This window comes from Fukomys damarensis, unplaced genomic scaffold (assembly GCF_012274545.1).
Source record: "Fukomys damarensis isolate Sample0158 unplaced genomic scaffold, DMR_v1.0_HiC HiC_scaffold_21, whole genome shotgun sequence".
In the NCBI taxonomy this organism is placed as follows: domain Eukaryota; kingdom Metazoa; phylum Chordata; class Mammalia; order Rodentia; family Bathyergidae; genus Fukomys; species Fukomys damarensis.
In genome coordinates, this window is record NW_022900933.1 from 15,231,022 (window position 1) to 15,252,507 (window position 21,486).

A 21,486-nucleotide genomic window follows, 5' to 3' on the forward strand; every position below is an offset into this window, starting at 1 on the left:
CTCTCTCTCTCTCTCTCTCTCTCTCTCTCTCTCTCTCTCAAGTGCACACACCTCAAAGGAGACTTCACAAAGGAAAGGCCTGCAGCACTCACATCACAAAGCACACACTCCACAATCAAGCCCACCTGCCAAGCTGCCACCTCTGCCACTCACTGCCTCAGCTCCTCTCCAAAACAAATCACGAATTCCACCTCCCTCCTCTGGCCGCTCCCCACCCCCACCCGGCACACTGACAGCCAGCAGCCCTCCCCTTGCCCTCATGACTCAGAGTTGTCCCCAAGAGGGAGCGGGAGGCTCTGGCAGTCACCCTGAGGCTCTAACAGGCCCCCATACCCACAAAGCCAAGGGTAGTCGCCCTCAGCTGTCCTCAGCCTCCTTGGTGAAGCTAGGGACAGCTTGACATATGCAGCCTGTAGCCCTGTCACTGCCACCTCTGATCAGGTGAAATAAAGTCAAGCAGAATGACGAGGCCACAGCTGATGTGGAAGGGGCTCCATGGGATTAGAAATACCTCCAGGGAGAAGAGGAGGGAGCACCTCGACGGACTGAAGCACCGGGAATCGGGGTGCAGGGACAGCAGGCAGCAGTGGCCCACAGAAAGCCAGGCTTGCATTCATTTACCCACCACGGGGGTGGCCAGCATGATAGATGTGTGCTTCCACAGTCCTTGTGCCTCAGTTTCCCCAACTGTATGGATCACGGACATAGGGCCTTTGAGGGGATGGGCAAAGGATTTTTCCTGAGGTTACTCAAATACAACTTGTCCTGGGCCACTGTTGCTTCCCCTGAGAAGCTCCCCCTAGAAGCCCTCTTACCCACTCACACCCTCTCCTTCATTCTCTTTCCTCAACCCTGCTTTATGTCTGTCTCCTCACAGCACTTAGCATTGTCTGCCATTCTATCACACATGTGTTGCTTTACTTATTGATTTTCTGTCTACCCCAAGTGAAGTGAAGAGCCATCTCTTTGGGTCACCAATATTTTCAGAACCAGGCACAGAGCTGGCCAGCCACATAAACAGCCCTGAAACATTTGCTAAATACATGAGTCCGTCAGGCAGGCAGGCAGTCAGTCAATCATCTTTGGTCTTCTTCATTCTCTGCATTCAAATTTTATTGTTTCTTCCTTCAAAGGCCATCATGGGCTTGGCATTTCCTCTCTGTTCCATCCCCTAATCCAGGATCTCATCCACTGTGCCCTAAAGAGCTTAAAGAACCCACCAGCTGGGGCTCTGCCTCCATATTGCCCCAGCCAATCTGTGGGCTCCACCTCCAGATTGCCAGACCACTTAGACAAAAGGGATGAGGGTCACTCACACATTCTTGCATTGTCACCTACAACCCATTTACCCATCTACCTACAATCCACTTACCCAATGGCAGCTTAGTGGTTACTCCATCAGGTTTACCCCAGGCTCAAGGGATAGCCATGTCTGCATTCCCTAAGCTCTGTCATGGCTAGCCTCTCCTCTGCCCATGCATATCCAATCTATGCTTTAGTCCTGCCAGCATCCCACTCTTCCAAAAATTTTCCTATTGCCACATAGAAGAGTAAAAGGAACATCACCTTCAAGTCAGGAAGACATAGGTTTGAACACCAGCTGTACTAGTCAGGTTTTTATTACTGTAATAAAATACCAGAGGTAGTCTAGTTTATTTTTTAAGAGAGAAAAGTTAACTTTGACTTATGATTCTAGAGGTGCAGGGTCTAGGGACCTCCTTTGGTGATGGCCTTTGTGCTGGCAGAGTCTCCAACTGGCAGAGAGCATCATTCGTCAAGAGACAAAGAGCACACATGTGTATGTCTCTCTTCTGGTCTCTCCTTCTTATGAAGCTCTACCCTCATGATCTTACCTAATGCTAATCACCTCCCAAAGGCCTATCTCTAAACTCTGTAGTCAGATCAAGTTACCACCTTCTCAATATTTCACAAAGGAGATTAAATTTCAAGACAAAGTCTTGGGGGACACTCAACCCAAATCCAACCATAGCATCCACTATGTGTCTTGGACAAGTTACTTTCCTAGTAAACTTTAGTGTTATCCACAAAATAGGCCCAGCAACATCTCTATAGCAGAATTGCTGAGTTAGAGTCAAGGGGTGTTTAACCACAGGGGACAATGCTAAGCCCACAGGAAGTATTTGACAAATTATTTTCCCTGCTTGCCCACACTGATGTCTGTCTCCTCTGGACTCTTGTTGCATTTAGTTAGTGCATGCTTAGAAGCTTGCTGTATAGTACCATGGGTTTTAGCACCTTCTCCCCAGTTTCATTCTAACATCCTTGAGGGCAAAGATTTTATACTTTAAAATGAATCCCTTACACTTGCTGTAGCAATATGCTGGGCACAGAGCCTATAAAGTTCTTTCACATATATTAGCTCAATTCACTCCTAAAATTACCCTATAAGTTAGCCCAATTGTGTTGTTATTCCTATTTGTCTCTTGGCCAAACAAGTTCTGAGAGATGCTTCATGACTTACCCAGTCATGGAACCAGTAGAAGGTGCAAGACCTAGTTTTCCAAACTGTTATGGGAATCTTTGAAGTTGACTCTCAAAAAGAAACCCATCCTGCCTTCATGAGAACTGACCACTCCATGACACTGCTCCCCACCCCAACTCCCATTCACATAACACTGGTTGCCCAAGGCAGCCATGACTGCACCACATAGCCCTGTCCTGCCCCTCTGGCCACAGGTGACTGGCTGATTTAGGATTAGTCACCTGTTTACTGAACCAATCTTATCGTACCTCCAAGCTGGGCCAATCAAATCCTACCTCTAAGGGACTTGGAATCGGTAAACAGTGGGCCTAGTTTAGTACAGTCCACTTGAACTGTGAGGACCATAAATTCAGCAGCTATGAGGCCATGTACACAGAGGAGCAAGAAAGTGAGTCATTAGCAAATGAAGGTGGGAAACATAGAGGGGAGAAGCCGTCTAAATTCTTCACTGTTCCCCAGTCCTAAATCCCTGCCATTTTCTTGCCCTTCTTGTGGTTTGGAACTTCAAAGACTGCTCAAATTTGGGGCATGACCCAGCAGCTTTTCAAATCCTACCCATTTTGCTCAAGCCATTGTGTTTCCTGAAACTAAAAGACCCTAAACTAGGGCAGACAGTCTCGAGCCAAGAGCTAGTTCTTCTATAGGAGTTTTTTTCAAAGAGTGATCATGGAATGAGCAGCAAAACTACTTCATAATGCACTGAAACAGCGCTTGCCTCTTTCATTCTTATTCTCTCACAAGTGTGAGACAGAATTTTCCAGACTACATGGCATGTGATGGTATTTTCACTGTGAGTTTGTGTGCTCTTAATTTTTTTTTCTGTATGAATTTCTAATATAGCAAACCATTAGTTAACTGAACAGAAAAATTACTTTGGGTGGCTCTTGGTAATTTTTAAGACTATGAAGAATTGCTGAGACCAAAATAATTGAGAACCATTGCTCTACACCCTTGCTATGCAAAGCGTGGACCTCAGACCAGCAGTACCAGGAGTTTATGAGCTACGCAGGAGTTCAGACCCCATCTCCCAGGTCTGCTGCAGCAGAATTTGTACTTCATTAACTATAAAAACCCCTGGACTGCACCACCGTGCATCAATAAATACTGATTGATTGATTTATTGATGATTCTTAGATGGGTGACTCAATACACTCATGAGTTTTTTAAAAGCTTTGCTTTCTCAGGCTGAGGTTACCATAGACACAATTATGAATTGTTGGGTTTGAACTGCCCTTCACCCTCAGGAATATACCTGGTCAAAACTCTGAGAGTTGTTTCTTGTGCTGCACCCTCCCAAAGATATCTAGCCTTTATTAAGCACTCAAAATTGGTGATGTTATTACTCCCATTTTATTTTATTGTATTTCTTGATAAGAAAACTGAGGCCTGGAGTACACCATGTGGCCAAGGTCACAGAGGTTACATAATTCTCTTAAGTTGTAGCCAGTGATAGAGCTAGGATGTGAATTCATAGGGCTGTTAGGGCTTGTATGTGGATGTTCCCACAAGCCTCATGGGCCCATACATGGGGCTTTTCAGAGTTGGCTGGATCTAGGGTGTGTGAATGTGGAATAAGGGCGATAACTGAATTAGTCTGCTGATTGGTTTAGTCTGCATAATTCTGGGTGTGGATGGTAGGAAGGCCTACGCCGGATGTGGGTGTCACCAACCAACAGGCTTGTAGTCCGAATGGAATAAGAGGGAAAAAGAGATCTAATGTTTGCTGTTTTCTGTCTGACTTGTCATGGACTGCTTCTTCTCTACGATGCCCATCTGCCATGCTTCCCTGCCTTGCAGTCAGCTGACTGTGCATTGAAACCTCTACAACCTGTAAGCTAAAATAAATCTCTCCTCCTTTAACTTGTGCATGTCAGGTATTTTGTCCCAGCAATGAGAAGATAACTAAGACAGGGTAAGAGTTCCAGTAGTGCAGAGTGCATCTTATAATTTCTTCCTTAGCCCTGGCCTGTTCAGTGTATGCATAGAGGATCTGGCGGGGACAGTCAATGTGCGGACCCTAATCCAGTCCATTGGGATGGAGGCTGGACTCCTGCATTCCTAGCAAACTTCTGGGTGGTACTGAAGCCGCAGTCCAGGACTACTCAGAGAGAGTAGTCCATAGTCTGACAACAGGTATAATTGTGGTTGTTCTCCAGTCTCAGCAGCAGTTGGAATTGGCCACTTTAAGGGATGGCAAGACAGCTTACTGGAGGCTGTAGGTAAAAGCAGCTTCACACACTTAGCACAGGGAGGCTCACCCAAACTCTTCTGGGAGCCATGGAAATGTCATTGCACAACAAGGAGCCATGAGCTGCCATTTGGCCAGCATCAGGAAGATCCCAAGTCAGTCCTCTATGGCCAAGCATTTTCTCTCTGAGGTTGAAATATGACTTTCCTTTCTGTTTTCCATCATTCAACAAGTAGGACTTTGGCTACAAGACGGGCACTGGACCAGTGAGGAAAAAAAAAGACCTGTGTTCAAATGCTGCCTCCTTTATGACTAGGTTGAGTGATTTTAACCACATTACTTATTAATCTTGGAGTAATACTACTTTACCAGAATTAAAGAAGTTCTGACCAACAGAATTATAATGTGAGTCATATTCGTCATTTCTATTTTCCAAGTAGCCGTATTTAAAAGAGGGGAGCTGGGGATGTAGCTCAGTGGTAGAACTCATGATTGGGAATCCCTAACACCACAAAAAAATCTGTAATTTAAATTCAAAACAATTAAAAGAGACAAGTGCATTTAATTCTAATAATTTATTTAACCCAATATATCAAAAAATTACAATTTTAAATGTAATTAAAATAAGAATCTAACAATAGGATTTCTGTATTCCTTTTTTTCATAGTAAGTTTTTTAAATCTGGTGTGTAGTGGACAAGCAGAAACAGAGAACATAGTATAAAGTACCTGGCACCAACTTATCCATCTATGTGTAGTAGCTCTTACTGTAAAGAGCCCACCACTGTGCCCAATTTAAAATATCCAGGAAAAATGAATGGTGGCAACTACTGTTACTATGGAGAAAACACTAACTCCAGTTCACTGACTTCAAGCTCGACCTTTTAGTTGTATGTCTGGAGATGTGAAGAGGACTGTTTTCCACAATCTACTCCAGTAAGTTTTGTGGGAGAAGAGGAGGAATGGAAGCAGGTCAGGAGGTACACAGCTCTTGGAGTTCACCAAAGGCCCAGAAATGTCAAACTCCCTTTAATGCTGGAATTAGTTATTCTTTATTTTGTAACTGCCCCCCCACCATGATGTAATTGGTCTAGGTAAGTTCACCCATGGCTTCCATGAGGAACTCTATAGGGGCAGGATCAGGCTGACAAGACCCAAATTCATGGATTGATTTCAACACCACTAAAAGCAGAACAAGTGGATAATCGATCCTCTTGTGAGATGCAGTAAGAAGTACATATCATCACCTAGAAAAGATTTCTTGCTCCCCTCAAAATAAATGTCTATATACACATATCCTGGGTCTATTCAAGTGTCTAATCAAATGGCAGCAGTGCTCCCTTATCCATGGGAAATATTTCCAAGACCCCATGATTACCTGAAGCCCTAGATAATACCAAGCCCTATAATTTAAAGCCTTTTCCATCTTAACTAAGGACTCATCACACACTATGCCCATAAGCTGTGCAGTTTGGAGTATAGCTGAAACCCTAGCAGAAATTTCTTTCTTTCTTCCTCTCAATTTCACAGACAGAAGATTCATTCCTACCATAGATCTTCAGAAACTCAATATTCAGTATTTCTTCCTTCCTTAAATCGAGAACTTTTACTTTTTCACTTAAAGGAAACACTTTATGTCTTCCCCTTGGCCTAACCAAACTGCCAATCACTACTCTTGCACTTTGAGGCCATTAGCACACAGAATGAGAATCACTTGAACACAAACATTGTGATACCACCAATAGTCTATCTGCTGTCCTGGACAACTATGATACCAAGTGACTGACTGGCAGGTGCCATATGCAGGGTGGATACGCAGGTGAATCACATTTTGGGTATGACAGAGCTAGATGACACAAGATTTCATCAAACTACTCAGAACGGTAGACAACTTTAAACTTATGAATTGTTTATTTCTCCAACTTTTCACTTAGTATTTTCACACTACAATTGTCCACAAGTAACTAAAACTGTGGAAAGTGAAACCACAGAAAGGAGAAATTATTGTTGTACCAGTTTTGGAGAAATACTAGTGGATAGAAGAAGGCATAAAATACTACAACCCCACTAAATCCAGAATGTAAGAAATTCTGTAAGACAACCAAAGTTCTTCAACAAATAAAAGGCCTTGAGGGGAAAAAAATGTGTGTGATGAGGAAGAGGCATGTGTGAAATAAATGAGACTTAAGATTTAAACAAAACAACTATAAAGAGGCATGTTTTTTTCTTAGAAATCAGAAGGAAGTGATAAGGGACTGGGTAGCACATATGACAATAATGGTTATTTTTACTACGTATGAAAATGATAGCTATTAAAGATATACACCAAGGAATATGATAAAATATCAAATGCTCCAGGGTGGGTGGGGGATGAAGCAAACATATACACCAACAAGAATGAGGAGAAAAGAACAGATGAGACAAAATAGTCAAAGCATTTGGTAACTGATAAACAGTTATATAAGGGAGCATCAGCTTCAGAAGGCCCAGCTCCTGTCATCAGAACTGGACTACATGCAGTTGTTACCTGGGAACCTGCTTATCATGTAGATCAAGGCCCTGCTCCAGGCCCACTAAATCAGAATTTCTGAGTATAGGCCCTAGGAATATGCATTTCCATTATCTCTGTGTGATACTGGTTTGCGCTAAAGCATGAGAACCAGGAGAGCCCTAACTATTACTGAGCCCAAATCCATGGGGCACACAAGACTAACCTCTTAGCCAGGGGAGGGGTGAGTCCCACCTACAGCCTGCAGAAGCCAGACCTTCAGGCCTAAAGGAATGTGTTCTCTGAGGGAGAACTGCAGTCTATCCCTAGATAGAGCCCCAGATAGGGCTGCTCCACCTAGTTTTTGTCCTACATCCTCAAAGGTCTGCAAAGAAAGTCCCTTTGGACTTGTGTAAGAGGCCTCTGCAGAACCCACTTGGATACCCAGCTTGGCTCCCTCCCCCCAGGGACTACTTCTGCACCTTTATTCCTCTGACCATGGGTTCCCTCCGCCATCCCCCAACGCATACTCCTTCCTTCCCTGTCCCAATACCATAAACTTTCAAAGGCCAAAGGCCATTGGGGACCATGAACTGCAGCTCCCTGCTTTCTTTTTTTTTTTTTTTATTGAGTTTATTGGTACATTTAGGGATACAGTACAGTTACATTCATTGTTGGGATCATGTACCTTTACATAGCAAGTCTTGATTCTCATTTTTTTCCCCTTACCTCTGCCCTCCCTTCACCCCCTCCTCCCCTCATCTACAAACGCTTTATTTTCATCTTTTCATTCTCTCACATTTTTTTCTTTTCCCTTTTTGTTCTTCCCCTACGTATCACACCTTCCCTACACCTTTAGCTCCTTTCCTCCCATTTCTAAATGTCAGTAATCTTATTAGAATCTTATGCATTGTTGCAGAATATTCACACCAGGGAAACTATTTGGTATTTACACATGTGGGACTTATTTATTTCACTTAGGAGTATATCTTCAATATGTATCCATTTTCCTATGAATGAATCTATTCTCTCGCTCTTTATGGCTGAGTAATATTCCATTTTATAGAAAAACCACAACTTCTTTATCCAGTTTCCAACGGATGGGCAAATAGGTTGTTTCCAAGATTTAGCTATTACAAACTGTGCCGCTATAAACATGGGTGCACATACTTCTCTGTGATATGATTCTTTTAGTTCTCTTGGAAAGATACCCAACAGAGGGATGGCTGGGTCAAATGGAACCTCCAGTCCAAGCTCTTTGAGGTATCTCCATATTGATTTCCATAGTGGTTGCACTAGTCTGCACTCCCACCAACAATGGAGGAGGGTTCCTTTCTCCCCACAACCCCGCCAACATTTGTTATTGTGTGATTTCTTGATAGCAGCCATTCTTTGTGGGGTGAGGTGGAATCTCAGTGTTGTTTTCATCTGCATCTCTCGAATGACCAGTGATGTGGAACATTTTTTCATATATTTTCTTGCTGCTTTCACTTCTTTGTATGAGAAATGTCTGTTCATTTCGGATGCCCATTTTTGGATCGGGTCTTTATATTTGGGGGGACTGATTGTTTTGAGTTCTTTATATATCCTTGATAATAGTCCTTTGTCTGAGGTACAGCTGGTAAAAATTTTTTCCCACATTGTAGATTGTCTCTTAGTTCTGCTAATGGTTTCTTTTGAAGTACAGAAGCTTTTTAGTAAGATGAGATCCCAGTTGTTGATTCTTTCTGCTAGTTCCCGTGCTACTGAGGATTTGTTCATAAAGTCTTTTCCTATACCAATGTCTTCCAGAGTTCTGCCTAACTTACTTTCCAGCAAGTTTAATGTTTCTGTTTTAATATTTAGATCTTTAATCCATTTGGATTTTAATTTAGTGCATGGCGAAAGATAAGGGTCTAATTTTAATCTGTGACAGGTTGATATCCAGTTTTTCCAACACCATTTATTAAAGAGGCTATCTTTCCTCCACTGAGGATGGTGAGCTCCTTTGTCGAAGATGAGGTAGCTGAGTACATCTGCATTTGTTTTTGTGTCTTCCAGTCTGTTCCATTGATCCTCAGGCCTATTTCTTTGCCAGTACCATGCTGATTTTATCACAGTGGCTTTGTAGTATAGTTTCAAATTGGGAATTGTTACACCTGGTGCCATGTGACTGTTGCCTATAATGGCTTTTGCTATTCTAGGTCTCTTGTGGTTCCAAATGAATTTTTGGATTCTTTTTTCTAGTTCTGTGAAATATAGTGTTGGAATTTCAATTGGCATTGCATTGAATGTATATAGCAGTTTCGGTAGTATGGCCATTTTCACTATGTTGATTCTTCCTACCCAGGAGCAGGGGATATCTTTCCATTTTTTTATATCCTCTTCGATTTCTTTTTTCAGAGTGCTGTAGTTTTCAGTGTAGAGATCTTTTGTTTCTTTTGTTAGATTGATTCCTAGATACTTCATTTTTTTGGATGCTATTGTAAAAGGAATTTTTTCCCTTATTTCTCTTTCTGTCTGTCTGTTATTTGTGTATAGAAAGGCTATTGATTTTTGGGTATTCACCTTGTATCCAGATACTTTACTGAATCTGTCAATTAAGTCTAGAAGTTTTTTGGTGGAGTTTTTTGGATCTTCAATGTAGAGTATCATATCATCAGCAAATAATGATAGTTTAACTTCTTCCTTTCCTATCTTTATTGCTTTAATTTCTTTCTCTTGTCTAATTGCTGTGGCTAATGTTTCCAGAACTATATTGAAGAGAAGTGGCGATAGTGGGCATCCTTGTCTTGTTCCTGATTTTAACATGAAGGTTTTCAGTTTTTGGCCATTCAATATGATGTTGGCTGATGGTTTTTCATAAATAGCCTTTATTAAATTGAGGTATAGACCATCTATTCCAATTTTTTGCAGGGTTTTTATCATGAATGGGTGTTGAATTTTATCAAATGCTTTTTCTGCATCTATTGAGAGGATCATATGGTTTTTGTCCTTGACTTTGTTAATATAATGTATTACATTCACTGACTTTCGTATGTTGAACCACCCTTGCATCTCTGGAATAAATCCGACTTGGTCATGATGGATGATCTTCTTAATAATCCTCTGTATTCTGTTTGCTAGTATCTTATTAAGGATTTTTGCATCTATATTCATTAAGGAGATTGGTCTGTAGTTCTCCTTTTTGGTTGTATCTTTCTCTGGTTTGGGAATCAGAGTGATACTTGCTTCCAGGAATGAATTTGGAAGTATAGCTTCTCTTTCAATTTCATTGAAAAGTTTGAAGAGTAATGGTAGTAGTTCTTCTCTAAATGTCTTGTAAAATTCAGCAGTGAATCCATCAGGGCCTGGGCTTTTCTTTGTTGGTAAGTTTTTAATTACATTTTCAATTTCACTGATTGTGATTGGGGTGTTTAAAATGTTTTTATCTTCTTCGTTCAACTTTGGTAATTCATAAGTATCTAGAAATCTGTCCATTTCTTCTGTGTTTTCCATTTTATTAGAGTACAGGTTCTCAAAGTAGGTGTTCATGATCCTCTGGATTTCTTTCGGATCTGTTGTGACTTCGCCTTTTTCATTCCTAATTGCATGGATCTGAGCCTTTTCTTTCCTTTTTTTGATAAGATTAGCTAAGGGTTTGTCAATTTTATTTATTCTTTCAAAAAACCAGCTCTTTGTTTCATTTATTTTTTGTATCGTTTTCTTAATTTCAATTGCATTGATTTCTGCTCGGATCTTTATAATTTCCTCTCTTGTTCGAGCTTTGGGTTTTTCTTGCTCTTGTTTTTCTAGGAGTCTAAGTTTCATCGTTAAGTTGTTTATTTGAGCCCGCTCTGTTTTCCTAGTGTGGGCATTCAATGTTATGAATTTTCCACGTAGAACTGCTTTCATTGTGTCCCAAAGATTCCTGTATGTTGTATTGGCATTCTCATTTATTTGTAAAAACTGTCTAATTTCTTCTTTAATTTCCTCTGTAATCCATTGATTGTTTAGGAGAGTGTTGTTCAGTTTCCATGTGCTTGTGAAGTTTCTATAGTTTCTTGTGCTATTGATGTCTAGTTTGATTGCACTATGATCTGATAATAAACAGGGGATGACTTCAATTTTTTTGCATTTATTTAGACCTGTTTTGTGAGCCAGTATGTGGTCTATTTTGGAGAATGATCCATGTGCAGCCGAAAAGAATGTATATTCTGGTTTTTGGGGGTGGAATACTCTATAAACATCTATTAAGTCCATGTGTTCCAAAGCTTGGTTCAGTTCTATTATTTCATTGTTGATTTTCTGCCTAGTAGATCTGTCAATTTGTGATAGTGGGGTATTTAAATCCCCCACTACAATTGTATTAGTGCTTATTTGGTTTTTCATGTTACTTAATATTTGTTTTATATAGTTGGGGGCATTTATATTTGGTGCATATATGTTTATGATTGTCAGCTCTTCCTCTTGAATTGTTCCCTTTACAAGGATGTAGTGTCCTTCTTTGTCTCTCTTAATGAGTTTTGGTTTGAAATTTACTTTATCTGAGAATAAGATTGCTACCCCTGCTTTTTTCTGGACTCCTGACGCATGGAGAATTGTTTTCCATCCTTTCACTTTCAGTCTATGGACTTCCTTTTGCACTAGGTGTGTTTCTTGTATACAACATATTGTTGGATTTTGCTTCTTAATCCATTCTGCCAATCTGTTTCTCTTGATTGGTGAATTGAGGCCATTAACATTGATGGTTACAACTGATATATTTTGACTTATTCTTGTCATGTTTTTGTCCATTTGTTGACTCTTTTTACTTTTTCTCCCATCTCCTTTTAGTTTCTTGCCTTGCCTATTTGATTTGGTCTGTTGGGCCTCATGTTATTGTGAATTTCGTTGTCCTTTTCTAGGATATTGTTTAGAATTCCTTGCAGTGCTGGTTTGGTGTTCATGAAATTTCTCAGGTGCTCTTTGTCGTGGAAGTATTTTATTTCCCCATCTATTTTGAAAGAGAGTTTTGCAGGATACAAAAGTCTAGGTTGGAGATTCTTTTCTTTTAGGACTTGGAATACCTCACTCCAGGCTCTCCTTGACCTAAGGGTTTGTGTTGAAAAGTCTGCTGTGATTCTAATGGGCTTCCCTTTGCATGTGATTTGTTTCTTTTCTCTTACTGCTTGTAGTATTTTGTTTTTCTGTTGGATTTCTGGAATCTTGATTATTATATGTCTAGGTGTAGATTTTTTTTGATCGTGGCTAGTTGGGGTTCTATATGCCTCACTTATCTGTATGTCTAATTCTTCCCTTCTGTTTGGGAAGTTTTCTGTCATTAATTCTGTGAAGAGCTTTTTTATATCATTTGTGTTTTCTCCTGTTTTTTCATGAATTCCTATCAGTCTTATGTTATTTTTCTTTGTATCGTCTAGGAGTTGTTGGATTGATTTCTCATGATCCCTTACTGTTTTTAATAGACCTCTTTTTTCACGGTCACTGACTGCTATCCTATCTTCTATATCTGAAATTCTATCTTCGCAATCTTTTATTCTGTTTCGTACACTTTCAATAGAGTTTTTAATCTCCTGGATATCTGTTTGAATCTGTTTTATGGATTCCATTTCTTTCCTCTGTTGGGCATTCATTGTTTCCATGTCTTTCTTATGCTGAGTCTTCATGGCTTCTATCACAGTCTTGAGCTCATCTATTTTTTTGTCAGTTTCTGCTCTAGAGTCTCGAATCATGACTTCTATTTTGCTCATCATCTCTCTGGTTAGCTGGGAAATTATTTCTGATTTGAATTTTTCTAGAGCCTGATTGATCAATTTTGTTACCTCCTGTGCTATGGGTCCAGGGAGTCCTGTTGGTTCACTATCAGACTTTTCATCCTCATTTGTCCTACTATTTGCTATTGGTGAGCTGGATATCTGTTTTTGTGTCTTGCTTAAGTGTTTTCTCATTTTTATTTTTATTGTTGGGTTGTCCTTCTTTAATTTCTGGGTATTACTTAAATCTTCCTAATATGGTTGCGTTTTAGCTTTTGAGTTTCTAATGACTCATAGATCCCTGCTTTCTTAACAGCCTCCTAATTCTACCTAGGGAATTACATCGCAAAACAAATGTCCTGGCCCTGTCATTCTGGACAACCCCAAGGACAGCAATTGTGACTGTTAATCATTATATGTCAACTTGACTAGATTCAGAAATGTCCAGAGATTAGTAAAGCACACTTTTGGATACGTCTGGGTGGGTCATGGAGGCATGACTTTGGCCACTAATGTGGTCCCTGGCCCCTTCCTCTCTGGCACTGTACCTGGGCTCTGCCATGAAGTCAGCATCTTTGCTCTACCTTGCCCTTCCCACCGACATTTCTGCCATGGAGGCAGCAGACTATGGACTGGAGCCTCTAAAACCATGAGCCCAATAAGCCTCTCCTCCTTTGAGTTGAGGATGTTTAATTGCAGCCAAAGGAAAGCTGACTAATGCAGCAAGGCGGGGAACTTTCAGCCTCCTCTCTGACTGAGTCATGAGTACAGCAGACACATTCTCCTCATCCCTTACCCTCCCTCAGAGTATCTCTGCCTCCTCTCCTCCCTTCTGCCAGCTCTGACTCTTCTGGGCTATCAACTAGGATGGCAGCTTCTCCGAGTACGACTTTGGACGAGACAATGACCTAGCTACAGAGGGATCGGAACCCCTGTAGGCCTGTTTGCCTGGCCTCCACCTCTCGAATCACTGCCCTCCCTTCCGGTACCCCCACTTACCCGTCCTCGGGTCCTATTCTTCCGCTTGGGAATATCCTCTTCTAGATCCTCCTCTTCATTCCCTTCGTCTACATTTTCATCATTTTCCAAAACTCTCTGGAATTAAAAAAATCAAGAGTTGAGAAATAAAATGCAAAGAATAACACATCAAGGAGTGTTTCACGCTGTCATTGATGTTTTATTTTGCTTTGTTTCATTTTGTTTTATAGTACTGGGGATTGATTGGGCCTTTGGCACTGAGATACATTCCTAGGCATTTTTTTTTTTTTAATTTTGAGACAGGGCATTGCTAAGTCACTAAATTGCCCAGGCTGGGCTTGAACTTTCCATCCTCCTACCTCAGCCTCCCAAAATGCCAGAATTACAGATCTATACCACCAATACTGGCAAAATTTACTCCTATAATTTTTGTGTTCCTAAAGGGCCACCTGAGAAATATAAAAATATGTCTCTCCTTTCCCTACCTTTCTGGAACCCCACCATGTTGGATGAAAGCAAGTGACTTCCTGTGCCTTTGACTGGAATGTAACATTAATGCCCTGTTCATAATCATCCATTGTTAGCCAGGCATGTGGTAAATTCCAGCATTCAAAAGGCTGAGGCAGTAGGGTCACCATGAGTTCAAGGCAGGCCAGGCCTTTTAAGCAAGACCCTGTCTCAAATGAAATAAAATAAAAATTCATGGTTATTTTTAAAGAAAAATAATGTTTTTACAACCTATGGAGTTAAAAATCATTAATTTGAATTATCTCTGTGCCAACAGCCCTCTGAGTCACATGGCAGGATAGAATCCCATTTCCATTTTACAGCTGAATAAACTGAGCCTGAAAACCATTTCTTTTTTTTTTTCTCATTGAGTTTATTGGTACATTTTAGGTATACAGTACAGTTACATTCATCATTGGGATCTTGTACCTTTACATGACAGGTCTGGGTTCTCATTTTTTCTCCTTACCCCTGCTCTCCTTTCACCCCCTCCTCCCTTCCCAATTTACAAACACTTTATTTCCATTTTTTTCATTTAGTCATATGTTTTTTTTCTTTTCCCTTATTTCCTTTTCCCTACCCTTCCCGCTTCCCCTACACCTTTAGCCCTTTTCTTCCTATTTCACATTGTCAATTATATCATTAGGATCTTATGGACAATTATAATTTTTCACACCAGAGAAACCATTTGGTATTTATACATGTATGACTTATTTATTTCACTTAGGAGTATATCCTCAATATGTATCCATTTTCCTATGAATGACTCTAGTTTCTCATTCTTTATGCCTGAGTAGTATTCCATTTTATAGATAAACCACATCTTCTTTATCCAGTTTCCAACTGATGGGCAGATGGGCTGATTCCAAGTTTTAGCTATTACAAACTGTGCCACTATAAACATAGGTGCACATATATCACTGTGATAGGATTTTTTTAATTCTTTTGGAAAGATACCCAGCAGAGGGATGGCTGGATCAAATGGAACCTCCAATCCCGGCTCTTTGAGGTATCTCCATATTGATTTCCATAGTGGTTGCACCAGTCTGCACTCCTACTAACAATGGAGAAGGGTTCCTTTCTTCCCCCAACCCTGCCAACATTTGTTATTGGTTGATTTCTTCATAGTAGCCATTTTTTGTGGGGTGAGGTGGAATCCCAGTGTTGTTTTCATCTGCATCTCTCAAATGACCAGCGATGACTGTTCAACACCACACCGCGAAGCCAAGACAGAGCAAAGTCAGGTTCATGAGCTCAGCTTCACATTCATTCCTTGGCCCTCAGGGCTGAATTTCAAGGTGCATCATGGCATATAGGGGCCTATGCACCTCACTCCCTTCAGAAGAGAGGACGGGGGAACTAGGTGTGTTCTCCAGGCTTACAGGAAGGATAAGAGATCGTGGCAGAGGACTCAGCCCCTCACTGTGGAAGTGGGATAAGAGGAAAGGGGCTTGAGACTCACTGGACTCCATGTCCCTCACGGGGGTTTTCTTTATGGTCTCACTGTGTGACCTCAGACAAATGATCATCTCTTCACACCCCAATTATAGAGGAGGAATTCATCCATTCAGTATACATACATTTAGCTAATGTTGATTACATAGCAGGCCCTGTGCTAGGCAAGCTGCAAATGGCTTCAGTCCTGTTCCCAGACGGACCTTACAGGTCTATACACATAGATCTAGTGAAGAGAAGACAGGCCTGAAACAACATACACAACCACATAATTCCAACTGCTATAAAATAGTGATGACCAAGTTCCAGCAGCTACAAGAAGGTGTCAGAAGGGAATTTTACCTAATCTGAGGGTCAGGGAAGGCTTACCTGAGGCTATGACAAAGGGTGGTGAGATGTGGAGAAACGGCAAAGAGTAGCCTTGAGAATGGAGACAAATGGAAGAGAAGAAAGAGTTCTAGGCAAAGAACAAACTCCCTGAGGCAGAGGGGACCACGGCTTGCCCAAGGAGCAGAAAGAAACAGGAGTGACAAGAGCTCAGAGGCTCAGAGAGAGAGAGACAGCTGAGATGACATTGGAATGTGGGCAGGTACCATATTACAGGATGATCCCACAATCCTTGTAGTGATGGTGCATGCACTGCACGAACATCTGATGTCACCCTCATTGTCCAAGAGACCTCCTGGAAAGGACACCACCTCTGGCCTGTCTTTAAATTGGGGAGCCCAGCCAGTGATCCTTTGCTACTGTCTTCCTGCCAAACTGTTGTGTCCCAGTCACAGCAGCCAGGATCCGCTGGTCACACAGTCCTTCCAAAGAGTACAAGGCAGTTCTAGTGAATTCTTCTCTGGCTTCTCTACTGGTTTTATTTAAGAACCGCCCACCAACAGTACACATGGGGTCTCCAGACCAGGCTTAGTCATTTAACAGAGAAAAAGCTTGTTTGCTGGACACAACCTCTAGCCCATAGCTAGGAAATGTTGGCCCAGGTCCAAAGCAAGGCTCTTAGCTTCCTGACCTGCCAGTAGGATACTAGTAAAAGTCAGAAGAGACAATGACAGGTCAAATGCAATGTGGCCCTTCAGTGACAAAAACATACTCTACACATAAGGTATAGTTATTAGGATTGTTGTTGCCAACCATACAGCTATCTTACAACTTTCTGGATCTTGGAGTCACTTATTCATGGTAAGTTCCAAGAGTCTGGAATGTCTAGGTCATCATCTCTGGCATCTCAATACAATCCTGACTCCACTGTCACTTTCTATGGAAAGGGTACTTATGGCCTCAATGCGGACTCTGAGTTGGAAGATTAAAGGCGGGCAAAAGCAGCTGTGCCATGTGGCCTCAATTTCCAGAAGTGAACTGACTTCTCTTCGGCCCTCCTCTTCCTATCAGCTCCCATGGGTCTCTAGAACCTCCAGGCCACACCCTGGCCTCAGACATGCTGGCAGCTGCCCGTATGTCTGCACTTCCTGCAATGTGGCCCTGACCCCAGAAGTTTCTTTATACAAATGGTCACTTGGGAGGAGCCAGGAGATCCTAACAAACAAAACTCATTCCAGGGCTCAGGAAGCAGAGGGGAAGTCCTGGGTTGGGAGTGAAGGACAGGGGTGGTCCAACATAGAATCAGCTGTTGCCCTGTGAATATACTGGCAGGCCCTGCCCAAGGACATAATCTGGAAAATAAACACATTTTAAAATAACTTTTCTCACTGTTTCTCTAAATAGCCTTTATAGTGACAGTAACAGGGGTTTGGTGGTTATGCTTTTTGAAAAAGAGAATTCCTTTTTAAAGGTTTTATTGTCTGGCCAGGACTACTACAAAAATCCAATGTCCCTCCCTCCACTGTTGGCCCTGCATCTACTCTGCTCTTCATGTAGAGCCTGAGGGATCTTGATGAAATATAAATCCACTGCCCTAATCAAAATCCTCCAGTTGCTTCCTTTTTCATTTTACATGAAACCACTAGACACTTCAATGCCCCATGAGGCCTGTGTGGGAGGTCTGGCTCCTACTCACCTGGCCATTTCCATCCTGGGCTCTTCTCTCCCCACACCATGCTTTCACCACACTGGCCTTCACTCTGTCCTTTCCACATGACAAGCTCTGACCTGTCTCAGAGGCTCCCTGCACCCTGTCCCTCTGCCCAGAAAGCTCTCCCCCAGGATTCTCTTTTGCTGGCCCCTCTCATCCCACTGGACCAAGGCTGAAGCCCGTATCTCCTTTAGGACACTCCTTAGAACCCATCTCCCCTCTTATACTGAATCTTCATGCTGCTTGTTCTTCTCATGGCATTTTTCCCAAAATGCAGTTATTTTATTTATTTGCTTTCTGTCAGTACATATGCATGAGCAGAGGTGACAGATCTCTTTTGGTCCCTCTGTATCACTAGCTTTTAATACATTGCCAGTTCAGAGAAGCTCCCCATTACACTTTGGTCAAATGAGTAAATGAAAATGAAAGAAAATGTATAGACTGTGTGTTACATATTTAATAGTGTAAAGCTAATTAAAAATATGTAAACTCATTTGGTTTATGGACCCGTTTTAGCTTCCAGCATAGTAGGTAGGAGCTCTGTGCTCTGCACATTTGAGCCACTTGGCCTGTCAGGGCTGATGGTACAACCACGATGACCCCCATGCTGGCAGAGCCATGAAGCACTCGAAGCCCCTCCATCTTTACATGCGGTCAGATACCAAGGCCCCTGGGCAATGTTTTTGTCTTGTTTGTTGGTTGTGTCAAAATACACTCACTAAGCAAAATATACTCTCAGGTATTACACTGTGATGACAAACCACAACTTCAACATCGGAGAACCCGAAAATGAGGGGAAAGGTGCAAGTAATATATGACCAGAGATAGATAGATAGAGAGAGAGAGAGAGAGAGAGAGAGAGAGAGAGAGAGAGAGAGAGAATCGGAGAACCCGAAAATGAGGGGAAAGGTGCAAGTAATATATGACCAGAGATAGATAGATAGAGAGAGAGAGAGAGAGAGAGAGAGAGAGAGAGAGAGAGAGATGAAAGCAGTATGTGTCCTACACATTCCAGGCAAAAAGAGATCCTGTGGCTGTAGAGGGACCATGAAAGGCTTGATGGGGAAGCTGCCACTGAGGCTGAGCCCACAAGTTGAAGGGAATTTGTGTACGTGGAGATGGAAGAAAAGGCAGCCAGATAAAGGGCACAGCACAACCAAAGCACTTGAAGAGCCGAGGACGAAAAGGAGCCCTAGGAAAATTAGCTGAGGAGCCTGAATACTAGCTGATGAGCAGAGAGAGAGAGAGGAGGCCCAGGAAGGTCACATCCACCACTCTGGTTTACTTAGTGGGGGATAAAAGGTTTTTGGGAAGGAAGTGACACAAGCAGAGCTGTGCTTCAGGATAAAAACATAGCCAGCAAAGTAGGGCATCGAGAGAGGAACTGACCGGGGACAGGGCAACTCATCAGAATCTGGTCATTCACATATGTGCTTAACACATGTTCCCTGTGCACCTACCTACTAAGTGTCACACTCCGTATGGGCCCTTGAGACACAGTAGCAAGCAGAGAATGGCTCCTGGCCTTGGGGAGTTTATATTCAATTGGAAGAACACAGACACAAAACAATAACATAACCAATGGAAAAAATTCAAAATATAGATGGTGACGAGAAAGACAGAGAGAAGGGGAGAGAGAAGAAATGGGAAGTGCCAGGCTGGGGCAGGCACAGGATGTGGTGTCAGATGCCAGGGTCAGAGAACATCTCCCAAAGAAGGGGGATGAGAGCAAACAGCTCAAGGAGAGGGCAAAGCCCTGCAGGTGGCTGGGGAAGAACATCCCAGCCAAGGCTACGGACCACAGCAAAAGCCCAAAGGCAAGGACAAGCCTCATGTGTGCTAGAGCAGCAAAGGGAGGTCCATGTGTGCCTGGAACAGAATGACTGAGGAACAGAGGAAGGCACCGTCAGAGGGAGGTGTCTTGCTTGCAGGGCAGACCACAGTGACTACTGCAGGGTTTTGAATACAAGAATGATAGGAGCCAACCTTTCAAAAGCTCCCTCTCCAGTGGCCCATTCAGACAATGGAATATTACTCCACACTAAAAAGAAATGAGCTATCAAGCCCTGTAAAGACACCGAGGAATTTTCTATGCATATTCCTACGCAATAAGCTGTGTGATTTCACCTGGATGACATTTGGAAAAGGTAAAGCCATGCAGACAGTGGAAAGACCAGTCACCGCCAGGCAACAGGAGGGAGGGAGGGACACATAGCAGAGCACAGAGGACGTTTAGGGCAGTGAAACTATTTTGCATGATCACATAATGGTGACTACATGTCATCACACATTGTCCAGACTCATAGGCTGTCCAAGAATGAACCCTAACATGCACTTGGGACACTGATGTGTCAGCGCAGGTTCACTGATCGTAACAAACACAGTGGGAGATGTTGATAATAGGGGGCTATGCTTGTATGGGGCATAAGGCATACGGGAAATCTCTGTACTTGCCTCTCAATTTTGCTATGAATCTAAAATTACTATTTTAAAGAACCATTTTTTTAAGACACCTTCTGAGACAGGAGCAGGAAAATCATTGAAAAGGTACCCACCACACTCATAGAAGAGGTGATGGTGTCTTGGACCACCAGTAGCAGTGGATGTAGGGAAAAGGAGCTGTGCTTTGGATTTATGTTGAAGGCGACAGGATTCCTGGTGCATGGAATATTAGATATGAGAGAGAGAGAGAGCAGTCAAAAATGACTGCAAGGTCTGTTAGACAAATAAAGCTTAGAGTTAATGAGGATCTCCACTAGGACTATAATTCACAGAAAGTAGAAGAGGGAAAAATATAAGTCAGGTGGCAGCAACTAAATGGAAAAGAAGACCATTCATCTTAACACAGGAATGGAAGAGGAGGAGGCCAGATTCACTGATTCGTTCAAGGTCTGTATTGAGCTCCAACTCCATGCTGATTTGAGCAAGAGGTTGAGAACACAATGCTGAACATAACAGCCTACTCCCTGACTTGAAGGAACTTTCAGCTTGGTGGTCCTTAATAGGTGAACCAAATGTGTATTTTTATTTTTAATTTAATCATTATTTTAATAAATCAGTGAGTTAACTGAATATTAATGGAATATAAAATTAATATACAATGTACACAACAAAATATAAAATTCAGTGTGCAATATAAATTTAATATGATTTGATTCTATTTCATTATTTGTACCATTATTTTATATTAGCATTAAGTGATATTATTGCAATATTTTATGCCCACCACTGTATTTGATAATAGGGATTCGAGACCAATGAGAAGTAAGAAATGGGAGGAGCATATCATAATAATCCTGTGTCTCAGAGCTGAAGCGGTGGCAGGAACAGAGGTGGGCACACAGGGACAGAAGCCACCATCCCTGCCTGGGGAGGACTAGACTGGCCTAAAGATGAGCAAGTAGTGCTAGGAAAAGCTGAGAGGTGTGGTGAGCTGCTGTAAGAAAGAGGGCAGGCAGGGACTAAGTGAAGCAGACACCTCAAGCTTCGAGCCTGGAGGATGGACTGTTCATTCCACTGGTGTGAGGACTCAGTGCATTTTGTTCACCATCATATCGCTGAGACCTAGCACACAATACCTGGTTCTCAGCAGGGTTGGTAAACATATTTTGAATGGAGA

At 42.1% G+C, this 21,486-nt stretch overlaps 1 protein-coding gene across 8 annotated transcripts in view; it reads right to left on the reverse strand.

Moving 5' to 3' along the window:
* The window catches only part of Dpf3 (double PHD fingers 3), a 252,482-nt gene that overhangs the window by 95,056 nt on the left and 135,940 nt on the right, over positions 1-21,486 (reverse strand). For all 8 annotated transcript variants that reach the window (XR_784515.2, XR_784513.2, XR_784514.2 and 5 more), the window contains exon 5: positions 13,889-13,984. Coding sequence is in view for 5 of the 8 variants with exons in the window: in XM_010645412.2 (XP_010643714.1) it covers positions 13,889-13,984 (96 nt within the window). In the remaining 3 variants the exon portion in view is untranslated. The remainder of the gene's footprint in view (positions 1-13,888; positions 13,985-21,486) is intronic.